The 23,213-nt window shown below is 43.9% G+C and overlaps 1 protein-coding gene across 1 annotated transcript in view; it reads right to left on the minus strand.

Moving 5' to 3' along the window:
- Positions 1–5,756: 5,756 nt before the first annotated feature.
- ACAN (aggrecan) overlaps positions 5,757–23,213 on the minus strand; it is an 87,800-nt gene continuing 70,343 nt past the window's right edge. Inside the window, exons 14-18 of the mRNA XM_087704298.1 lie at positions 19,770–19,928; positions 15,742–15,824; positions 14,060–14,204; positions 10,666–10,848; positions 5,757–6,070 (exon numbers count right to left, since the gene is read on the minus strand). Coding sequence (XP_087560424.1) covers positions 5,994–6,070; positions 10,666–10,848; positions 14,060–14,204; positions 15,742–15,824; positions 19,770–19,928 — 647 coding nt within the window. The 3' untranslated portion in view covers positions 5,757–5,993. The remainder of the gene's footprint in view (positions 6,071–10,665; positions 10,849–14,059; positions 14,205–15,741; positions 15,825–19,769; positions 19,929–23,213) is intronic.

Raw genomic sequence — 23,213 nt, forward strand, 5'->3', positions numbered from 1 at the left:
TGGACCTAGATCCCTATTGAGCGGTGCCTGTGAAGTCACCAAATTGTCTCCTACTCTTTTTATAAAGCGACAAGAAAGTGGCATGGCTGGGCTGTATTTTGCTTGGTTTGGGCACAGATTGTTGTACCAACCCAACCGTTTAGCAAACCGTAGTTAAACTATGCCTTGGAGAAATGTATGAGTCCTGATTTCTGTCTTTGTAAAAACCTACATATAAACCTTTTCTAATTTAGAGGTAGACCAGAGAAGAAGAGGACAAAAGAAAGAATCATTTACAATCTATTGTTCAGCTTGCTGTAAGGGCAGACAAATCTGGACCTGGATTAACTCATCTCACTACCTTGTTTCCCCAAAAATAAGACAGGGTCTTATTTTCTTTTGACCCTCGAAATAGGCCCTTAGGCTTATTTTCAGGGAGATCCTATTATTTTTGAGGTGTAGGAGGCGGCATGCGTGGTCACCTCATGGCTGCTGCTGTGTTGCAAAATTTTCCGGGAAGGCTTATTTTAGCGCATGCGCTTAAAAGCCCGATTGGGCTTATTATCCAGGGAGGTCTTATTTTGGGGGAAACAGAGTAAGCCATTTTGTTTTGTCAGTTTTTGTATCCAGAACAAGCAAATCTCTGTTGGGACATTCAACCAAACCATTATTTTAGAGAACAATGGCTTCCATACCTTTTTTTATTGTCAAATGTGAGTTAAACACTGTCTTGGGGAGGGGGGGGGAGTGTCCAAAGATGGGGTCTCTGGGATGTCTGCTAATAAAACTTGGAAGAAACCACTCAAAGAAGTAACTTGAATGTCAATTTGCCGGCTCCATCCTGATTACCGAAGCTGTCGCGTCAACCGATCCTAATTTTCCGCTAGAATTTTTCCCCCCTACCTGACTCACACAGATAGCACGGAGGTGGGTAGTGGGATAACCACGATGAATCCTGAGCATTTTGGAGCAGAATGGAAAGAAAGTGTTGAAAAGTGAGTTGTGTTGGTCGGGGTGGGTGGGTAGAAAGGAAACATGGGGAGGGGGCATGGAGGGGCCAAAGGAAAAAACGGAAGGCTGATGGAAGGAGCTTTGAATGAGCTGCATTCATCACAGCTATGAAAGGTCTCTGCTGTTTACCGCACAGATCGAAATGCTCTGGCTAAATATTGAAATCAAATGAAAACACCCTCTTTATATAAAGAGTCTAAATCGTTCACAGAGGCGGCTTTTCTCTTCATGCCGTTGAAGCAGACTGCAGGCGATGTGATCACGTTTGAATGGTGTTGACCCTCCTGGTGTAAGACAGAGAATTGTATCTTCATCTTTTTCCTGCTTTCCTAGTATCTTCGTACCGATAAAGGAGAATATTTGTAAGTCAGGGATGGAATGAGGGGGTCCTTGGTGTTCTCTGAGCTAGGTGGCTTCCTTGTGGATGTTTCATTAGCCAAATTACGGCAGGTAACATCATCGGTGCTAGTCTTGATGATGTTATCTGATGTTGCCACTAGCACCGATGAAGTTACCTAATTTGGGTAATGAAATTGCCTGCAAGAAAAGCACCAAGCTCAGAGAGTACCAAGGACTCCTCCTCCTCCTCCTCCTCCTCCTCGTAAATCTCACTCCTTACTAGCACTGATGATGTTGCTAGTTTGGGTAATGAAATGTCTGCAAGAAAAGCACCAAGCTCTGAGAATACCAAGGACTCCGACTCCTCCGACTCCTCCTCCTCCTCCTCCTCCTCCTCCTCCTCCTCCTCCTCCTCCTCCTCCTCCTCCTCCTCGTAAATCTCACTCCTTACTAGCACTGATGATGTTGCTAGTTTGGGTAATGAAATGTCTGCAAGAAAAGCACCAAGCTCTGAGAATACCAAGGACTCCTCCTCCTCCTCCTCCTCCTCCTCCTCCTCCTCCTCCTCCTCCTCCTCCTCCTCCTCCTCCTCCTCCTCCTTGTAAATCTCACTCCTTACTAGCACTGATGATGTTGCTAGTTTGGGCAATGAAATGTCTGCAAGAAAAGCACCAAGCTCTGAGGATACCAAGGACTCCTCCTCCTCCTCCTCCTCCTCCTCCTCCTCCTCCTCCTCCTCCTCCTCCTCCTCCTCCTCCTCGTAAATCTCACTCCTTACTAGCAGTGATGATGTTGCTAGTTTGGGTAATGAAACGTCTGCAAGAAAAGCACCAAGCTCAGAGAGCACCAAAGACTCTGAAATACACTTTGGTCATAAAGGCTGGGCTACCTTCTCCCCCACCACCCACTTTAAATTTACTCCCCGGGTTTCACTTGGGTACTGGCACTGTCATGATTTCCGGGCTATAACATGGGAGTTTTCTACCACCACGCTGTTAAACAGAAAATACAGTGATTTAGGCATAAGAACCATGTGACTGTGTGGAAGGGAAACAAGCACAACTGGATGAGCATTTGTAAATGTTTGCAAACCACCCACTAATAAAAGGATATAGAAAACAGGAGGCTGCTTCAGTGAGCAATGTCAATTCATGAGGACCAATGTTAGGAGTATCTTTTGAAGGGTCTCTCATCTCCACACCTCCATGTGAATCTTCTGAGCTGTGGGGTCTTAGCTGTCCTCTCTTTTGGATGGGACCAAGCAGGGCATTTAATCTGCCCTACAATAGCCAAAGTGTATTGTACGCGGGGGCTCAGTGGCTAAGACGCTGAGCTTGTCGATCAGAAGGTTGACAGTTCAGCGGTTCGAATCCCTACCACTGCATGTTATGGACTGGTCAATTGTTGAGAATCTTCAAAGTAGGACCATTGATTTGTTGTTGGACCTCTTCACTAAAACAATTAACGATGGAATCCAATACCTTTTTCATTTAAAAAAAAGGTGTTCTTCTCTTGAGTTGTATCAACATTAATAGAGACTTCATTTTCAGGTTTTATATATATATAAAGGTAAAGGTAAAGGTTTCCCTCGCACACATGTGCTAGCCGTTCCCAACTCTAAGGGGCGCTGCTCATCTCCGTTTCAAAGCCGAAGAGCCAGCGATGTCCGAAGACGTCGATCAGAAGGTCGGCAATTCAGCGGTTCAAATCTCTAGCGCCGCATAACGGAGTGAGCTCCTGTTACTTGTCCCAGCTTCTGCCAACCTAGCAGTTTGAAAGCATGTAAAAATGCAAGTCGAAAAATAGGAACCACCTTTGGTGGGAAGGGAATAGCAATAGCAGTTAGACTTATATACCGCTTCATAGGGCTTTCAGCCCTCTCTAAGCGGTTTACAGAGTCAGCATATCGCCCCCACAGTCTGGGTCCTCATTTCACCCACCTCGGAAGGATGGAAGGCTGAGTCAACCTTGAGCCGGTGAGATTTGAACCGCTGAACTGCAGATAACAGTCAGCTGAAGTAGCCTGCAGTACTGCACCCTAACCACTGCGCCACCTTGGCTCTAACAGCCTTCCGTGCCCTTTTGGCATCTAGTCATGCTGGCCACATGACCACAGAGACGTCTTCGGACAGGGCTGGCTTGTTGGCTTTGAAATGGAGATGAGCACCTCCCCCTAGAGTTGGGAACGACTAGCACATATGTGCAAGAGAAACCTTTACCTTTACAATACCCACAAGCAGTGCATCATCATCATCATCATCCTCTTTTAACAACCCCATAATCCCTTGTGGGGTGGAGTCTGAGTAACTGAATGGAGCTGAGTGTTTACTGGCCAGATATCCTTCCTGTCACCAATGCGGAGCTTTGTTCAGCAGATATGTTTGAATGTTTGAATGTTTGTTTGAATGTTTATTTCATTTGTATGCCGCCCTTTTCCCCCCGAGGGGGACTCAGGGCGGCTCACAACTCAAACAAGGGAAGGGGAATACAGACAATTTGACAACAACACAAAACAATACATAATTTAAAAAGCGCAACAATCATACCATTCGAGATAGGGGCACGGTTCTTTAGCCCCAGGCCTGTCGGAACAGCCAGGTTTTAAGGGCTTTGTGGAAGGCTTGGAGGGTGGTGAGGGTGCGAATCTCCACGGGGAGTTCGTTCCAGAGGGTCGGAGCAGCCACAGAGAAGGCTCTCCTTCTTTCCTTCACAATATGCTCATTGTGCGCAGGGAGAAAATGATCTACTTAGGATCAAACTCACAGCCTCTTGATTATGAGGTGAGGGCTCCACCTCTAGATCACCGCACCACTCACCCACAAGCGGTGCATGAATACCCCGATAATCAAATACATTCACGCATCCATCCAGGTGGACTTCCCTCCTCCCCCATTGCATTCAAATAGCACCTCAGCCAGGTTAAATTACAACAACTTTTATTGTACAAGGATTCACCATAGCACTGACAGCAATAGGCTTGGCTCTTTTTTCATTCCAGAGTTGCTTTGTGTGTGTGTGTGTGTGTCTGTGCACAGAACTTTAAAAGAAAATAAAAGGCCGTTTTCCTTGATGGCGTTTTCTTTCTTTTTCTTTTGCAATATAAAAGGCTCTTCCTGGTTCTGTTCACCAGACCCACTCTTCCCTCCCGTCTCCATGCATTTTCCCCCTTCCCCATGGTATACAGAGCACAAACCCAAAGCTGAACTCCTACCAGCATCTCCGAGACCTTGGCAAGTCCGTTTAAGTTACTGTTTAAAAAAAAAAAAAGACCCCTCTCGGTTTCCTCTCTGCTTTCAATCAATATAACATATATATGTATTTTTCTAAAAAAATATAAATAGGTGCAGGGAATCTTAAGCGCCCTGCACCGTTCCCTGTTGAGAGAGAGTACGCCATCTCAGGGTGGAAGCTGCTTTTGCCTTGCCAGGTGTCCCAGGGAAGAAAACTGCAGCCAAGAAGAAACAAAGGCAATATGAAGTTGCGTTACTAGACTGTCCCCGCGGAATAAAAATGGGGAGCAGGGGGAACAAGTCAGAAGAGATGCAGCATCAGGTTCAGCTAGGACAGGAGTTGGCAACCTTAAACACTTGAAAGAGCCACAAAGGTCCTAACCGGAAGCTCCCCGTTCAATTCTGGAGCCGAACGGAAGCCTGGCTCCCCCACCATAGAGTCTCCTCCTAGTGCGGCATCCTTTACCCTCTACCTGTCCTAACCTAAAGCCCTATCAATTGTGGAGCTGACCGGTGACAGGGAGCTGCAGCAGAGGGATGAAAGAGCCACATGCGGCTCCTAAGCTGCGGATTGCTGACCCCTGAACTAGGACCCTCGGATTCCGACCACGAAGGTTCGGAACTGGGAAAAAAAAAGGCAGTAAGGTGTGGAGTTTTGTTCTGCCTCCCCAACTCCCTCTTCTTACCTGTTTGCATTTGAGCGGCTCTGATGCTCTGGCTAATTTCAACTTCCACACGTGATTTGACATTTTGCATTTATTTAAAGGAATGAACATATCCAAAAACAAGCAATCGCAGTTCGCACCCATGATGATGTGTATTCGGGAGAGCTGAAAAAGAGCTTTCCTGACCTTCCACCCGCTTATGATCGCTTCCTCCCTGTAGTCCCCACTCCATCCCATGATATTTGCTGCAAATGTGGAACGATGGATTGGAAAAGGGGGCTTTTTAAAAAGAGTACTTGTCCACTCTGCAGTTTAAAAATTACGCTTTGTGTGAGATAAAAATCAGGATTCCCCCTATCCTCCTCCTCCTCCTCCACCTCCTCCTCCTCTTCCTCCTTCTCCACCTCCTCCAGATAATCTATTATTTAACTTAACCCTCTGTAACACCCCACCCCCTGTCCCTTTTCCCCACAAAGGCACAAAGATAGTTGGCTCTAAGAATCATTATATTTAAAAAAAAATATTGCTGGAATCATGTTTGCTTCCTATTTGGCAAAAGATTTCCCCCCACTCCTCTCTGCCTTCTTTTTCCTTGTCCTTTTTTCTTTATATATACACACATTGTTCCTTATATAATGAGACCCCCTTTAAAAGCAACAACAATGAAAAATATATCAATTTTGTTAATATAACTGTTCCATAAATTCTCTCTCTTTCTCTGCCTGTCCCTCTCTGCTCCTCCCCGATTGCTCTCTCTTGGAAGGGTGGATCATGCCGTCATCTTTCCATTGGTCCTTGACCGAGCCCGTGAGCTCCTCTTGTGTAGTCTGCGCTTATAGGTGGAGGCTGTGGGAGGAGAGAGGGAAGAAAAGAGACCTTGTTACTCAGGAAGGGTGGCTACACAAGCCTGGCTTGTCCTGGGCTGGATTGAATGACTTTTCCCCTCCTGCTGGCTCTCTCTCTGTCTCTCTCTCTCTCTCTCTCTGTGGAAAAACACCACAGAGGCTGCAGCATGTTGTTTCTCTGGCTGCCCATGGCAAGTGTGTGACCGTGCCAGATTTCTTTCTCTTGCACAATTGTGCTTTTTTCTTACTTGTGGACCCCCGGGAGTTGATGTATGAGCTGGAAGGGGATTTCTTCATGCATTTTTTGCGGGTGGGGGGGGGGAGGTCCTGTCCTGCCTTCCTCCTGTCCCTCCAATCCTCCTCCTTCCCACAAACAGATTTTGGGCACTGCCAGAGAGAATTCTGTCCCTGTCCTGTGGATGAGCAAGAGAGCTGCTTGAAGGGACCCAGATGGAGAGGGGGAGGTGCTTGTCAATGAAAGCCTTGTTAGCATTAAGAGTTAGGAAAGTTTAATCTTTTGACCGGGTGGCTTAAAAATGAAACAGGAGCTTCCTCCCGCACCCCCCGTTTTTATGATGAAGATAAAAAATGGTCCAAAACTTTCTTGGAGCCTTGAAATCTAACTCATAAGGTATGTTTAGCCTATCAACAAGAAGGATTGTGGTTATTGTTAGTTGCGAAGTCGTGTCTGATTCATCGCAACCCCATGGACAACGTTCCTCCAGGGCTTCCTGTCCTCTACCATCCTCTGGAGTCCATTTAAGCTCATGCCTACTGCTTCATTGACTCCATCCAGCCACCTCCTTCTCTGCAGTCCCCTTCTTTTTTTGCCCTCCAGTGTTCCCAGCATTGTGCTCTTCTCCAATGAGTCCTTCCTTCTCATTAGGTGGCCAAAGGATTTGAGTTTCAAGAAGGATTAGGTGGACATGATAACTGTCTTTCAGGACTGGAGAGGGGGGGCGTTGACTTATTTTCCAAAGAACCAGAGGGAAAGACAAAAAAGTAATGGGTGGAAGCCCGTTAGAGAGATCCAACCAAGAAATAAGGGGGAATTTTCTCACAGTGAGAACAATCAATGGAATAGCTTGCCTCCCAGAGTGGTGGGTGCTCCCTCATTGGAGATTTTGAAAAATAGATTGGAGAAACATTTGACCGGGATGGTATAAGATCTCCTATCTTGAGCAAGGGGTTGGACCAGAAGACCTCCAAGATCCCCTGTAGCCCAATCGTTCTATGTTCTACAAAGAAGGTTAAAGCTACCATTTCTAATAAAAGAGTCAGTTCAGATGAACTATACAGATGCACACAGGTTGGGCAGTTCTGTGGTATAGCTCAAATTCTCCAGCTGGGTTAGAATACGGTTCAAACAAACAGTCAGTTTGTTGTAGCGGTTGAGCCATCAGGTAGAGACTGTGAATTCTACTCCTGCTTTAGACACAAAATTAGTTGCATGACCTTGGGCCAGTCCAGTGGTGGGTTTCAAAATTTTTTCGAACCTACTCTGTGGGTGTGGCCTCCTTTGTGGGTGTAGCTTGCTGGCTATGTGACCTGGTGGGAGTGGCTTGCCAGCCATGTGTTCTCTCTCTCTCTTTCCTTCCTTTTGTCTCTGTCCCTTTTTCCTTTTTTTCTTTCATCTCTCTCTCACTTTTTCTTTCTTTTTTCTTTCTTCCTTTCTTTCTCTTTCTCTCTCTGTGTAAGTCTGTCTGTCTGTCTGTGTGTGTGTGTGTGTGTGTGTGTGTGTGTGTGTGTGTGTGTGTGTGGTGGGTTTCAAAATTTTTTGGAACCTCTTCTGTAGGTGTGGCCTGCTTTCCGGGTCCACTGGTGGAACCTCTTCTAACCGGTTCGGTAGATTTGACGAACCGGTTCTACCAAACTGGTGCGAACTGGTCGGAACCCACCTCTGGGCCAGTCCCTCTCTCTCAGCTCCAAGAAGGTGGAGCCAATAGCAAAACACTCCCCAAAATCTTGCCTAGAATACTTCAGGGACTTGTCCAGGCATATTATCATCAGGAGTAATCAGTGAACCAAGGGTGCATATGCACTCAAACATACACAATGTAGAAAAGATATAGAGACTCTAGAAAGAGTGCAGAGAAGAGGAACAAAGATGATTAGGGGACTGGAGACTAAAACATATGAAGTATGGTTGCAGGAACTGGGTATGTCTAGTTTGATGAAAAGAAGGACTAGGGGAGACATGATAGCAGTCTTCCAATATCTCAAAGAAGAGGGAGTCAAGCTATTCTCCAAAGCACCTGAGAGCAGGATGAGAAGCAATGGGTGGAAACTAATCAAAGAGAGAAGCAACTTAGAATTAAGGAGAACTTTCCTGACAGTTAGAACAATTGATCAGTGGAACAGCTTCCCTCCAGAAGTTGTGAATGCCCCAACACTGGAAGTCTTTAAGAAGATGCTGGATAACCATTTGTCTGAAGTGATGTAGGGTTTCCTGCCTAAGCAGGGGGTTAGACTAGAAGACCTCCAAGGTTCCTTCCATCTCTGTTATTCTATTCTATTCTATTCCATTCTATTCCATTCATTCTATTCTATTCTATTCTACCCTACCCTACCCTACCCTATCCTATTCAACAGCAATGTTGACCCCTGAGTGTGCAACATTTGAAGAAAGGAAAAACTGCACGAATTCTTCTTTGGCTCTTGGTTTGTCCAAAACAAATCCATGCATCAAAAGATCAGGCTTTTAACTTGTGGAGTAGGAACCAACTCCTGTCTTTGTCCTTCTCCAAAAGGCCACATTACGTGTGTTAGCAAACCGATTTTTGCTCCAGTTTGGAGTCTTATTCCCTACTACATCCATCTTTTCGGGTGTCTTTCGGGATGTTCATGCAACACATAATATGTGCTTATATGACCCTTCCAGAAAACGTTGAGGATACAGTAGGAGAACAGAGAGCTTGCACTGGAACTTCGTATTCCTCTACCGCTGACCAGTTTGGCTGGGCTGAAAGGTTGAATTCCAAACCCCTGGAGGCCACTACTTTTACCCTTCTTTAATTTATACTCATCCTGTCTTGCGAGTTCCTCTACTCGCTCTGGGTTCTTGTACAATTCTGAGAAACCCAAGATTTATAGAAATTTGCTGAGGACCATATGTGGTCCAAGAAGACCTTGCCAACTATTGGCAATCCTTTAGTTACTGTATTTTTCGGAGCATAAGACGCACCAAGATTTTGAAGAGGCAATTTTTTAAAAAAAGTTTTTGCACTCTGCAGACCTCCCAAAAACGGAGCCGTTTTTTTTTTTTAAAAAAAAGGCATGAATAGCTTTAGGGAGCCTTGTAGAGTGTTCCTGGGGGGTGGGGAGTGGAGGGAAACGAGCACAAAATGGCCCATGTTTTGTCAAAAAAGGCATGCATAACCTTTAGGAGCTTTGCAGAGTGTTCCTGGGGGCTGGGGGAGCAAAATTGAGCAAAAAATGGCCTGTTTTTTGCTCATTTCTGTCCTCCCCAGCCCCCAGGAACACTCTGCAAAACTCCTAAAGGCTGTGCATGGCCATTTTGGTGAAGGGGGTGGGGTTTCAGGAGGCAAAAAAATGCTGTATTCAGTGTATAACATGCACCCAGATTTTCAGCCTCTTTTTTGAGGGAAAAAGGTGCGTCTTATACTCCAAAAAATACAGTAATTAAAGGGCTCAGGGCTCCGTTTACCAGCCAGCTCCTGCAGTCCAGCTTTCCTAGGAGCTGTTTGAATCCGTGATCTCTGTTGGGGTCAAGCTACTGTCAAGAGCGTTTCCCCACGTGGCGAGAGGTTGAGTCGAGCAGCTTGAATGTTAGAATGAATCATCCGATTGCGGCTAACAAGGGAAGAAAAGCTAGAACAGAAACGTGGTACACACAAGGGACGTTTGTGTAGCAGCGTGCAAGCATTGTCTTAATTGAAAGCAGGTTTAAATCTCATTTGTGGAAAGTCTTTCAGGGATTTCCCTCCTCATTAAAAGAACTTTACAAACGAGTAGGTGGCTCGTAGAAATAGCGTGAAGGAATCTGTTGCAGCTCTAATTCTGTCATGAGGAAAGGCAATATCTCTCCTTCGACTTGATTTTCTCACTGAGTCATCCTAGGCAAATAATAACCAAACTTTATCATCCCCCCCCCCACACCTTTTTTTGAATCCGAAAATACTTAATATAGATTGTTGCAGACTAACTGGCTCATCAGAACTAGCCAGCTTGGTTTATGAACCAAGGTAATTCAAACCCAGACAATTAAATTCATCAATGTAACATCATGTCTATATCTAATCTGGTCGAATAAATATTATTGTAAATTTCCATTTGGGCTGCTATCATCATCTTTTAACAACCCCATAATCCCTCGCGGGATGGAATCTGGGCAACTGAATGGAGCTAGGAGAGTATTTACTGGCCGTATGCCCTTCCTGTTGCCAATGCAAAGTCTTGTTCAACAGATATATTCAGTGTGCCCAGAGAGTGAAATATCTGCCTCTGCATAGGATTGAACTCACAGCCTCCTGATTGTGAGGGGAGAGTTCCACCTCTAGGCCACTGCGCCACTCTCTTATATGGGCTGCTATATCTTCCCTCTATGGTGAAAGTTCATCAGAAAACCTTACGTACGGTCTATGCAGGCTATCCGAGGCTCTTCCCACTGCCCATTTGATTGGCATCGGATGATGGGCACATGGCGCTGTAGGTAACCCTGGCTGCACTGGTAGCGCACCATAGCGTTGATCTCATAGCGGTCTTTCTTCTTGCCAAAGTGCCTGGCATTCTCAACTGCGGGAGGGTCTCCACAGGCAACTGGGGGAGAAAAGGAGATTTTTTTTTCCAAATTGTTTTCTGCTCAAAGCAGCAGTCAGCCAACAGGATACTCTCAGCTGCTCCCATAGTTATAATTTCTCATCATCAGAATGCACCAGACTATATAAACATAATCAAAGGGATGAAAATGTATAGTATCAATGTGACTTTTGTGTCCGGACTCTAAACCATCTTAATTTCCTGGAACGTCTGTGTTGTCATCCGCGGGTGGCCTCCGGAGCTGGCAGCAGAGTCAGACAGTGAGGAGGTTGGGGAGGAACATGGGCCAGTCCTGGAGGCTGGGGAAGGTTTGGACGAGGGCTCTGCGTCAGAGGCAGAGAGGGGGCCATAGCCGTCTGACAGTTATCGGCTGCCTCCGGAGCCTCTGGAGCAGGGGTGGGTTTCAGGCGTTCGCGGCGGTCCCCGCGAACCAGTTGGTTGGCGAACCCGGAAGTAAGTAACTTCCGGGAACGCCAAAGGATCCACCCGCCCTCCCGCGTTTCTTACCCGGTTTTGATGAGTTCTGCGCTTCCACGCATGCGCAGAACGCACACAGTGCTTGCGCGATCCTCCAGGAGCAGCTGGAGCATCGCACAGGCACTAGTACGCATGCGTGCACTGTGTGCGTGCATGAGGACGCCGCCGGCCCCGTTCCAACCAAACCGGTTGGAATGGGGCGAGAAACCCACCCCTGCTCTGGAGTCTGACATCAGCGAGGCAGAAGAACAGTGTGAGCCTGTTCCCAGTGTCCGCATGCGCAGAGCTGCCAGAAGGCAAAAACAATTAAGAAAAAAGGAGTGACTCGGGAGTAAGGCTTGGAGATGATTGGGCCCTCCCATAATGCATAAAAGAGCAGCAAAGGGAGGTGAGCTTTTGCAGGAAGCAATTAGTTCATATGATCAGTTTTAAGCTCTGAGAAGTTCTGTTTGACTCTGTGCTATGTTTGGCCATGCAAAACTAATTAGGTCTCTGACAGTGTTTCAAGGGAGATAAAGGTGGGTGCTTATCAGCATTAACCTGAAAGACTGTGGAAGACTTCTGTCAGACTCTTCACAGACTATTTGTGAATCATTACGGGCTGTGAAAGACCATCATCCACAGCTGTTTAAATAAAAGAGGGTTTTTGGGACTAAGCATATGATTTAAGCCTAGATCAGAACAGTCTGACTTTTACTTCCCCTGGTTAACCCCTTGCTGCTTAACCCTGAAAATTGTAATTTTTCATGCTTATGTTTCAACGGCTGGGCTTGTTTTAGAATTATAGTTTGGCCCACTGATCTTACTACAGGTACCTGGTGCTGGTTTTTTAATCTGATCTTGCCACACGAAGGTAAATAGGATAATATTGAGCTGTATACCAAAATATCAGGTCAACTTTGAAATAATAAGGCGCACTAGTGGGAATTGAGTCAGTGGTAAGAACAAAGTGACTTTGTTATAAATTACATGAAGAAGCTCCTTAGATATTAGAACCACGGTGGCACTGTGGTTAGACTGGAGTACTGCAAGGCTACTTCTGCTGACTGCCAGCTGCCAGCATTTCGGCAGTTCGAATCTCACCAGGGCTGCTTTAGCCATCCTTCCGAGGTGGGTAAAATGAGGACCCAGATTGCTGGGGGCAAATATGGTGACTCTGTAAACCGCTTAGAGAGGGTGTTAACCCACTGTGAAGTGGTATAAAAGCCTTAGTGCTATTGCTATATTACAAATAATATTTGTATTGTATAATACAAACAATACTGATATAGGGAGGAGTGGTTTGAGACAGACTTGGGGAAACAACTGACTGAGGACTAGTAGCACTGCAGCATGTGGTTATGCTTAAATTTCCCATGGTGTCAAAGTCCAATGTGGTATGGAAGCATTGTAGGACATTTAAGTAAAGACTAGATCCAGTTATGTGGTGCTGATAGAAACAATAGGCCAGAAACTACAGCTTGGGGGAAGTGCTATGGCCTTTCTTTATTAACTCCAGGAGACATGGATTATGATCTTCTCTCCAGGAAGGAGAACAAAGGTCACACCAGGCACTAAACAGGCTTAAAGATGTGCAGAGAATTGTACCTGAACAATGCATGTACTCTGGAGAAGTCCAAATGAAGGCATGTTAAATTACCTGGAAGAGACCCATGAATGTAGCAATATCCTTAGAGTGAATTATTGCTTCCCAGAGGCCTGTTTTCTGCAACTGGTTATGATTAGCATGTGTTGCACTTGCAACAGGGCCAATAGCTTTCAATATTTCATGTTCAGCTGCTGGGACAGCCTGTCCTTGGATCTGCCATGTCTTCCCTCAAGTCTTGCCTCACTGCTTAGCACCTTTAATCATTGCTCAATCCTGACAGTCCTCAGGATCTGGACTGCTGAGTTGCAAGCCTTTTGCAGTCATCGTCTTGGACTGCTTGATTGGGGCTGTGAATCCTTGTGAACAGGACATTGAGCCTCACCTCACTGGTGGGATTCAATTTTTTTTTACTACAGGTTTTCTAGGCGTGGCTTGGTGGGCGTGGCAGGGAAAGGATACTGCAAAATCTCCATTCTCTCCCCACTCCAGAGGAAGGATACTACAAAATCTCCATTCCTTCCCTGCTCCAGAGGAAGGATACTGCAAAATCTCCCTTCCCTCTCCACTCCAGAGGAAGGATACTGCAAAATCTCCATTCCTTCCCCACTCCAGGGGAAGGATACTGCAAAATCTCCCTTCCCTCCCCGCTCCAGAGGAAGGATACTGCAAAATCTCCATTGCTTCCCCACTCCAGGGGAAGGATACTGTAAAATCTCCATTCCCTCCCCACTCCAGGGGAAGGATACTGCAAAATCTCCTTTCCCTCCCTGCTCCAGGGGAAGGATACTGCAAAATCTCCTTTCTCTCCCCGCTCCAAAGGGAAGATACTGCAAAATCTCCATTCCTTCCCCGCTCCAAAGGGAAGATACTGCAAAATCTCCATTCCTTCCCCACTCCAGGAGAAGGATACTGCAAAATCTCCATTCCCTCCCTGCTCCAGAGGAAGGATACTGCAAAATCTCCATTCCTTCCCCACTCCAGGGAAAGGAACCTGCAAAATCCCCATTCTTCGGGGAAGGATATTGCAAAATCTCCATTCCCACCCCTCTCTGGGGCCAGCTAGAGATGGCATTTGTCAGTCTCCGAGCTATTCAACATTTCCACTACCGGTTCTCCAGAACCTGCTGAATTTCACCCCTGCCTCACCTGTTCCTTTCTTGCAAGTGAACGGGAGATGGTAATTGCATGGCACATCATTCCATTCACCCTTCTCATGCCAGATCATGACCACACAGTCTTCGTCTTTGGCAAAGAAGTTATCCGGTTGGTTAGGTCTCCAATTCTCATATTGCTAAGGAAAGAGGGAAAAAGATCTGGAGTAAAACAGAGAGCCAGATGAAGGGGGGTGGGGGCGGCGGCAAGGGGAGAAGGGACAAAGTCATTAGACCTTTCACAATTCTCCATTTTTTTTCAAGTTAGAATCTTAGACTTTATTTATTGATTAGCCATGCTTGGGCCATATCAAAGTGCAAAGTCCCAGCAATAAATTATTACTAAAATTGGATAAAATGCAATTTAAAATGGAATTGGAATAAAATTGTGAATGCCCCAACACTGGAAGTCTTTAAGAAGATGTTGGAGAGCCATTTGTCTGGAATGGTATAGGGTTTCCTGCCTAGGCAGGGGGTTGGACTAGAAGACCTCCAAGGTCCCTTCCAACTCTGCTATTGTATTGTAAAATACAATTTAAAATGAAATGGGAATGAAATACAATTTAAAATGAAATTGGAATAAAATACAGTCTAAAATGAAATGGGAATAGAATGCAATAATTTAAGATATAGATAAAATATGATAAAATTATATTTCGGTGTCACATATTTTAAAAGTTAGCAGCAGTTGCCGCTTTCCCATAAAGTTTGCTTTAATTTGCTGGAATTTGAGGGTCATAACCTGCTTCCTAGCTAGGGATCTACTTTCCCCATCAAAGTTTCATTTTCCATTATGGATCACAAGCAGCTTTTGAGGAAGGAAGGAATTTTAATTAAAGAAGATTCCTACTTCATCCTGCTTTGAGATGCCCAATCTCTTTTTTGGACCATGGACTATCTTGGCTTCATGAGAGCTACATTCTAAAGGGGGCATTGCTAAGATCAAGGGTGGAGCCCTTAAGATCAATACTGATTTAATTTGATCGCCCTCTCAATATCAGTACAAATGGAAAGGCACTATGAGTAGTATTACTCCCTGCATATTTAACCATTCCCCTCCTGTAACATAAAAAAATAATTATTTGGTGGGTTCTGGAAGCTGTAGCCAAGCCTTTGGGTTGCTCTAGGACCACCTGTGAACCTATGGCACATGTGCCCGAAGCGGCACATGGAGCCATGTTGCCCGCGAGGGCACAGCATCTTCCAGGTGACTGGCGTGCATGCACAGGTGACAATCAGCTGGCCTTCACGCGTGTGTCAGTGCCAGAAACTAGAAGATCTGGTCTTCCATTTTCTGGTGTGAGCATGTGCTCTGGCCAGCTGATTGTTGCATGCATGCGCGCCAGTAACCGGAAGATGAGCTGGACAGTGCGCATGTGTGCACCGGTAACCAAAGGTTCATTTTCTGGTGCCCGCATGTGCGCTGGGTCACTCCTCTTCCAGGTTGCAGCCCCAATGAGTTTGTACACGTGCTCTCTTTTTGGCACTTGGTGTCAAAAAGGTTCACCATCCCTGCTCTAGAAGATCTGGAGACTTGGATAATATACTTCTAGAGTAAGAAGGATGATTTGTAGTGTTTTCTCAAATTGGCACTCCCCAAATAGAGGTCCTGTTGGATTGATTTCCCAACAGTCCAGAAACATCTCTATATTTGATATCTTCCAGAGTCTAACTTACCAGAGAATGTCCATCAGACCAGCGGAAGTCATCTTCTACAGCTCGGTCACTCAGCCCAACCCACTGGTAGTTCTGTGCATTGCCTAGATAACACAGAGAGAAAGAGAAATTAACAATGAATGCTGGTTTATTTGGAGGCAGAGGATGACTCTCCGGACTTTGAGCCTAAGGGGCAAGATTCAAACTCAACTAAGGAGCACTTTGAATCAATGCAAAAAGAGCACCCAAACTGGCCTACAGTTCTTTAAAGCAGCTGCATCTTTTCTCAGCAGTGCACATCTGTCTCTTGAGCTGCACAAGGATCCCTGGAAGAGACACACAAGGTTTAAGGAGTTATCGAGAGATGCTGCAGTTATGCGTCTACAGACTCTGAAGCATCTTCTTGCTTTTGAATTCCAAAGTACTGCACAGCTCTAGTTTAAGTAATGATCACTTTAAATGGGGAACAGTTTCTTTCATTCAGTAAGTGATAATGAGCTATTTATTCTGGTTTAGTTTTAGAAAATACTGCATAGAGGACTGGAGTGATTCAGTCTTCACATACCCTTAAAAATTCTTCCCTGCCCTGGAAAGTAATTAATGGTAATGTGTTGCTATTAGCAGCTATGGGAATGGCTTTATTATTGATGCACAAGATTGCTACACAACCTTTATTATCGTCCCAAAGGTGCTTTTTCAAGAGGCAACTAGACCATCTGGGTTTTCTTTGAAGATGTTTTGCTTCTCATCCAAGAAGCTTCTTCAGCTCTTGACTGGATAGTGGGGAATGGAAGTTGGCCATTTACATTCTTTTAGAGAATCCTTGAGGAACATTTTCCCCATATTATCTATCTGTAGAGATCCAGGAATATATGGGATTCTGTCCCAAAGGTGCTTTTTTAAAAGAGGCAACTGGACTTTCTGGTTTTTCTTTGAAGACATTTCATTTCTTATCCAAGAAGCTTCTTCTGAGCCATCAAGGAAAGCCTCCGGAGCCTGGGGAAGGTGAAAATTCCCCCCTCCCTGCTATTGGGCAGGAGGCTGACTAGACCACACCCACCATGGCCACGCCCACCATGGCCACGCCCACCCAGCAACTGGGCAGAGAACCTGCTGCTGAAATTTTTGAAGCCCACCCCGATGCAAACCATCACTTTGGAAACGCAATTCGTTGACTGGAATCTGAAATGATCTGAAGCTTCGGATTGGATGCCTCTGAATTGATGTGGATCTTAATCAGCAATTCAGGGGACCTCTTTTTGCATCTGGGGAAAAACCCTTGTTCCAAATTATTTCAGAAGTCTGAATTAGGTCAAGTCAGGTCTTTGAATCCATTTGAAAATCCAAATTACATTGTGAATGATTTACAGACCTTTAGTACACCATGACATCCATATCAAAAAGTTTTCTAAAATGGTCCCATTTTTCATTACCAAGAAATGAAAGGTCTCTTTAAATTGTATGTTTTTTTAATAGGAAAAAAACACACCAGGCATCCTCATATAGTATCATATGGCCCAAAGGTGTACTAAAGTACCTAATAACCAGGACCATTTTATAAAAGAAAATCAGCTGGAAGGTCAAATGCAGATATTCTTAACCTTTCTGATTTTATTTTTCACTTTTTTCACTTTTTTTCCCCTCGTAAATGTGTTTTTATTTTTTTCCATTTCATTTTCGTACAGTCACATATATACTATGCATAACTGGGGCCATATAACATTAAACAATAAACACAGTCATTCCTCTTGTCAACAATACCCCCCAAAATAGAAACCCAATGTACCTCTTCAACCCTCCATACACCCTTTCTTTCGCCCCCCTCCAACTTTCCATCTTCCCTCCATCATTCCCCTCTACCCTACTTCCCCTCTCCCTCTACCACTCCTCTCTCCCGATACACTCCCTCCCTTCCTTCTCCCCCTCCCTCCAGTCCTCTCTCCCACCCTCTCTACCCCTCTTTCTTCTATCCCTCTACTCCTCCCTTCGGTGTATTTCTACAATCTATTAATATATTCAGCTTGTCCTATTTTTACAGTGGAATTAAAGAGCAACAGTATACAAGTGCCGTCATGTTACTTTAAAATCTAGCACATACTATATATCCCCTCCCCCTCCCCCCTAACACCCCACCTCCCCCCCCCCCCGATTCTGATTTTATTATAAACTACTAGCTATTTTCTTTTCTTTTTTGTAATTGCATATATATTTTGGGAATCTTGTTAGACTTTACTTAGAAATCATATCTCTCTCTAAATCTAATCTACTTGCTAATGGTGAAGTTTTAACTGGACCTCTATGGCTTATATATTCCCTTTATATAAGAGATTTCATAGCCTCCCATCTTATTATCAAGTTTGTTTGACTTCCTTTTTGAAATAAAATAAAAATTAAGCTCTGAAATGCTTGTTTTGTTGCTTGATCAATGTTAATATAGAATGAACACATCCAACTATCTGGGCTGTGTTCGTGATCTATCAAATTTCCATGCAGTTTTTATTTCTAAAGCGGAAATACTATGAATTCACTAAGCAGCAGTCAAATAGATTGAAAAAAAAATCAAGGGAAAAATTGATGAAATGAATGCAGGAACTAAAAACCCAAATTTGTTATTAATGATGAATTTATGATCTCCCCCAAAGTTGTACATGCTTCAATTTTCCATAGTAAATAAAACTAATAACTTAATTTCAAGTTGCTTGGATATTCTAAGGACATTCAATACTTAGATTTTAAAAATTCCAAACATCTCCTTCCAGATAAGTAGCAGAGATTGCTAGCAATTTACATATTACAGTTTAAGAATCTATAGTCTGATCTAGCTTGTCCCATAATAACTACTGAATATCAATTGAATGATGATATATTTAGCACACTTACAATGCACCCAATTGTTTACTGAAATTCTTTGGGGAGATTAGAACGTGAATAAAATATTAAACTTCTACTTGAAATAGAATTTGAAAATGTGGAATATAATGCAGCTGAAAAGATTACTGAAATGGAAATACAAGAGATAAATCAAGAAAGGAACAAGCAGCAGTTATAATAAGGAATCCTGGGTAATGCCTCTTTATTGGATTTACAAAGTAGCTTGGTAAAACTTCTGAAAATGTTTTGGAATATTAAAGAATGCTGAAAGACCAAGTCCTGCAACGCAACTGGAACGAATCACAGGCTAAGATTGTGAAGCACAAAAGGAAGGAATATAAAGTTGGATCATTTGATCAGGACTAAATTATTTGACATTTCTATGGATTCTAATGGTATTTTGAAGGTTAATACCAGTAGATTAACTTGTGGCTCTGTCAGATGAAATATTTGGATTTAACACAGCTTCTGTGCCAGAGGTGGGTTCCTACCAGTTCACACCTATTCGGTAGAACTGGTTCGTCAAATCTACTGAACTGGTTAGAAGAGGTTCCACCAGTAAACCCAGAAAGCAGGCCACACCTACAGAAGAGGTTCCTAAATTTTTTGAAACCCACCACTCATCCTTGGATATGATTATTCTACACTATCATGCTCATATTTATAAAGCTCAGTGCCCCTGTGAAAGGTAAGGATGAATACTGCGTTTGTGGTGCAATCAGAACATTGTGTGTGTTGAAGTTGTTTTAACGCAAACCAAAGATGCCTTTTAAAAAACAAGTTTACATCATATTCTTATGCATGCCAGTGCTGTGTGTGAGGTAATTTAAGGTGGTTCTGACAAGTGTTGTCGGCATCTTCATATCCGGTCACATGGGCAGCAAGCCACTCCCACAAAGGAGGCCACACCCACAGAGTAGGTTCAAACAATTTTTGAAACCCACCACTGTTCTATGCACTACAGTTCATGATAATAATATATAGCCTCACTGGGGCAGTCTAATTAAAATATGCCACTTAAAGGCTGAGCCATAAAAAGGCAACCTATCTAGACAAACCGTTTCTTCTAAGTGAAATTCAGAATCAGTACTGTATTCTGTATCAGTGTTGTAATCCTAGAAGTCCATTGGTTTGGGGATATTTTTTTTTATATCGAAATATCAAGTTGCTATACTTACTGTTCACAAATTCTTGCTCTTCAGGTGTGATGATACTGCTCAGGTGGGATTGATGTTTTCGGCATAGTTTCTCCGCCTCCATCCAAGTGAGTTTCTCTTCAAAATGCTTGTAGCAGTTACCTTGAAATTTAGTCCAGCCTGTTTCACATTCTGCCAGATCTAAAGATGAACACAAAAAGATCACATGAAGAAGAATCAAAGCAGAGAGTGACATTTAATCCCTTCCAAATCTCTTTGTAGAAAATTTGATGGTTCTTGACTCAGACGTTGTGTAAAACTTACCTGTTTCTCCAAAAACAAAGCATTATTGATTTCTTGCCAATGAATGTCATCACTTAAAATAAAGGGCACTGAAGAGTTTATCAGAACTGTCAAGATGGATGAAAAAAAAGTGTTTTACAGTCATCTAAACCATAGAACTTCTATCTAAGGAAACATTAAGATTATGAGCTAGTAAAAAACAAAATCCTGCAGGATATTCTTTAGTCGTGTATAACTTGATACCTGTTTTGGAGAAATTAACCCATGCAATTTCCTTAAGAGGGAATATGACATTTTAAAAATCAGTTCCTTGCGCTCGTGGTTTAATTGTTGTGCCCTCCTATGCATTTTCTCACACACAAAGGGCTCCTAAAGTTTTATGCTGTATATGCATGCATTTTATCAGATAATGTGACTGCCCAACTTGCAAACTGTGACTGTGGGATCTATGATTGTCTTCAACAGATGAACACAACAAAGTAACCCAACTGTAAAAAGGGTAGTAAGAACATAGTAAAAACAGCTTGCCTTCAGAAGTTGTGGGTGCTCCATCACTAGAGGTTTTTAAGAAGAGATTGAACAACCCCTTGTCTGAAATGGTATAGGGTCTACTGCTTGAGCAGGGGGTTGGACTAGAAGACCTCCATGGCCCTTTTCAAATGTTGCACTGTTATTGTTACTGCTTAAGCACAGGCTTGGATTAGTAGACCTCCAAGTGGTGCCTTTGATGTAAGGGAGGAGGGTGATGTCGTTGCCCTGTTGTGTGTCTCTCACAAACCTATTAATCTCCAACAGATTCCAATAAAACAATCACCAACCTAATCCAAAGGGAGACTCCCTCCAAAAAACGAGACACAGAACAGGACAATGGCACCGTCCTCTTCACTTACATCAAAGGCACCACAGATAAAATCAGCAAAATTCTCCACAAACACAATATCAAGACAGCCTTCAACACTGACCAAAAAATACCCAACATCTTAAGAAACCCCAAATACAAAATCCAGCTAGAAAACCAAGGAGTCTATGAAATACCATGCAAAATCTACCCTGCAACATACATAGGACAAATGAACAGGAGAACAAATGCATGCATCGCAGAACACAAGAACGCAGTAAGAAAAAAAGAAGAAACTTCCTCCCTTTTCCAGCACCTTAAAGCTACAGGACATGAAATTAATTTTGAAGGAACCAGGTTAATCTCCAAAACTGAACACTTCAACAAGAGAATAATTATGGAAGCTATCGAAATAGAGAAACACCCCACAACATGAATAAATGTGACAATACCTCCCACCTACCAGACATCTGGAAACCTGCCCTAGTCAATAAATGATCCCTACCCACCACCCAGGCCATTACAACACGAAACAACAACGGACACACAGCCAGCACCAATCAGCACCAATCTACCAATCATGATACAACCACACAACCAATCACTCCACTTACTGAAACAAAGCCAGCACTCCACACACCGCCACCAAGATTTATAGAAAGATGGCAGCTCTGACCACGCTTTAAGCCCCAAACCCAGCCTGAAGATGGCGAGTGAGACTTCGCTGAAACGCTGCCAAGACAATCTCAATCTTACACAGGAAAAGACCCGATAACTTAGGAGTGCCTTAAGCAATTTCAACCAAACGGTACACAAATGACTTACCCTCTGGAAACAAATAGTGGGGGAGGGAGGTTAAGACACCCCTGGTGTGTGTCTCTCTGTGTGTCTCTGTGTTTGTGTCTCTGTGTTTATGTCTCTGTGTGTGTCTGCGTGTGTGTTCTGGATTGCCTGGCCTGCTAAAGAGAGTGAGTACGGCATCCTAGAGCAGCAATTGTTTGTGATGTCATTTCCTTTGCAGCTTCCTCTGGAAAGGCAGCAGTGGCATTCGCCCTCCAGTGGACCAATGGGGAAGCGCCTGATAGATTTGGGGCAAAGTGCCAGGATTGTAGACAGGGCAGGAAAGAGGAGCACATGGGAGGGGGGAGGGAGAGGGCAGGGATGTTGGGCATGGGAGTAGGGGCAAGAAAGGCCCCTCTCAATGGCTCCCTGTCAGACAAATGCTTTGACATCTATAAATACCCAGGCAAAACTGGGTTATCAGCTATTTTTTAATAAATAAACCTTTTAATTTTGTTCTGAAACCATAAATGGAGAGATGTCAATATATTTGATTTTGTCTCCAAGCAGAAGTCAGAGATGAGTCTATATTTCCTGCCAGGGAGACAAATGAATAGGAACCTTTTGTAAGGAGAAACGAAAGTTAAACACAATCATAACATTATTAATGCCAAGTAGAACAGAATAAGTACGTGTTTTCTCTCCTCTTTATTTTCTACTTCTAAAAATAAGTACCCTTTTATAGTAGACCAGCTGAAGGACCTAATATATACATCTCAAGTACATCTGACACACAGAGAGGTATTTTTTGGCTCTGACTCTTCACAACTTTTCCCCCTATGAATAATTGTCAGGCAATTTTGTCTTTCTGAATTCACCATGGTGCAAAAAAATAAAATAAAATAAAAGCTTGAATGCAAGTAATCCTCAACTTACAACATTTCCTTTACAACAAGCATTGAAAAAAGTGATTTATGACCCTTTCCCCACACTTACAACCATTGCAGCTTCCCCATGGTTACATGAGAAAATTTCAGACCCCGGGCAGCTGACTCCTATTTATGATGGTTGCAATGTCCTGGAGTCATGTCCTCACCACTTTTTACAACCTTCTGACAAGCAAAGTCAAAGGGGAAGCCAGATTCACTTAACAACTGTTCAGAATGGTTGTAAAATGGGGCCCAGGTGGCGCAGTGGTTAGGGTGCAGTACTGCAGGCCACTTCAGCTGACTGTTATCTGCAGTTCAGCGGTTCTAATCTCACCGGCTCAAGGTTGACTCAGCCTTCCATCCTTCCGAGGTGGGTGAAATGAGGACCCAGACTGGGGGGGCGATATGCTGACTCTGTAAACCGCTTAGAGAGGGCTGAAAGCCCTATGAAGCGGTATATAAGTCTAACTGCTATTGCTATTGCTAAAACTCCCTTAACAACGGTCTCCCTTCACAACAGAAATGTTGGGCACCGTTGTGTTTGTACATTGAGGATTACAGATAGTTCAGATTTCATTTTTCTGTAGGGAGGCTTCCAAAACCTGCTAGCTGAGCACACATTGAAGCATCCATACA

The sequence above is a fragment of the Thamnophis sirtalis genome, unplaced genomic scaffold, assembly GCF_051295495.1.
Source record: "Thamnophis sirtalis isolate CommonGarterSnake01/CBP01778 unplaced genomic scaffold, rThaSir2_p1.2 scaffold_2, whole genome shotgun sequence".
Classification (NCBI taxonomy): domain Eukaryota; kingdom Metazoa; phylum Chordata; class Lepidosauria; order Squamata; family Natricidae; genus Thamnophis; species Thamnophis sirtalis.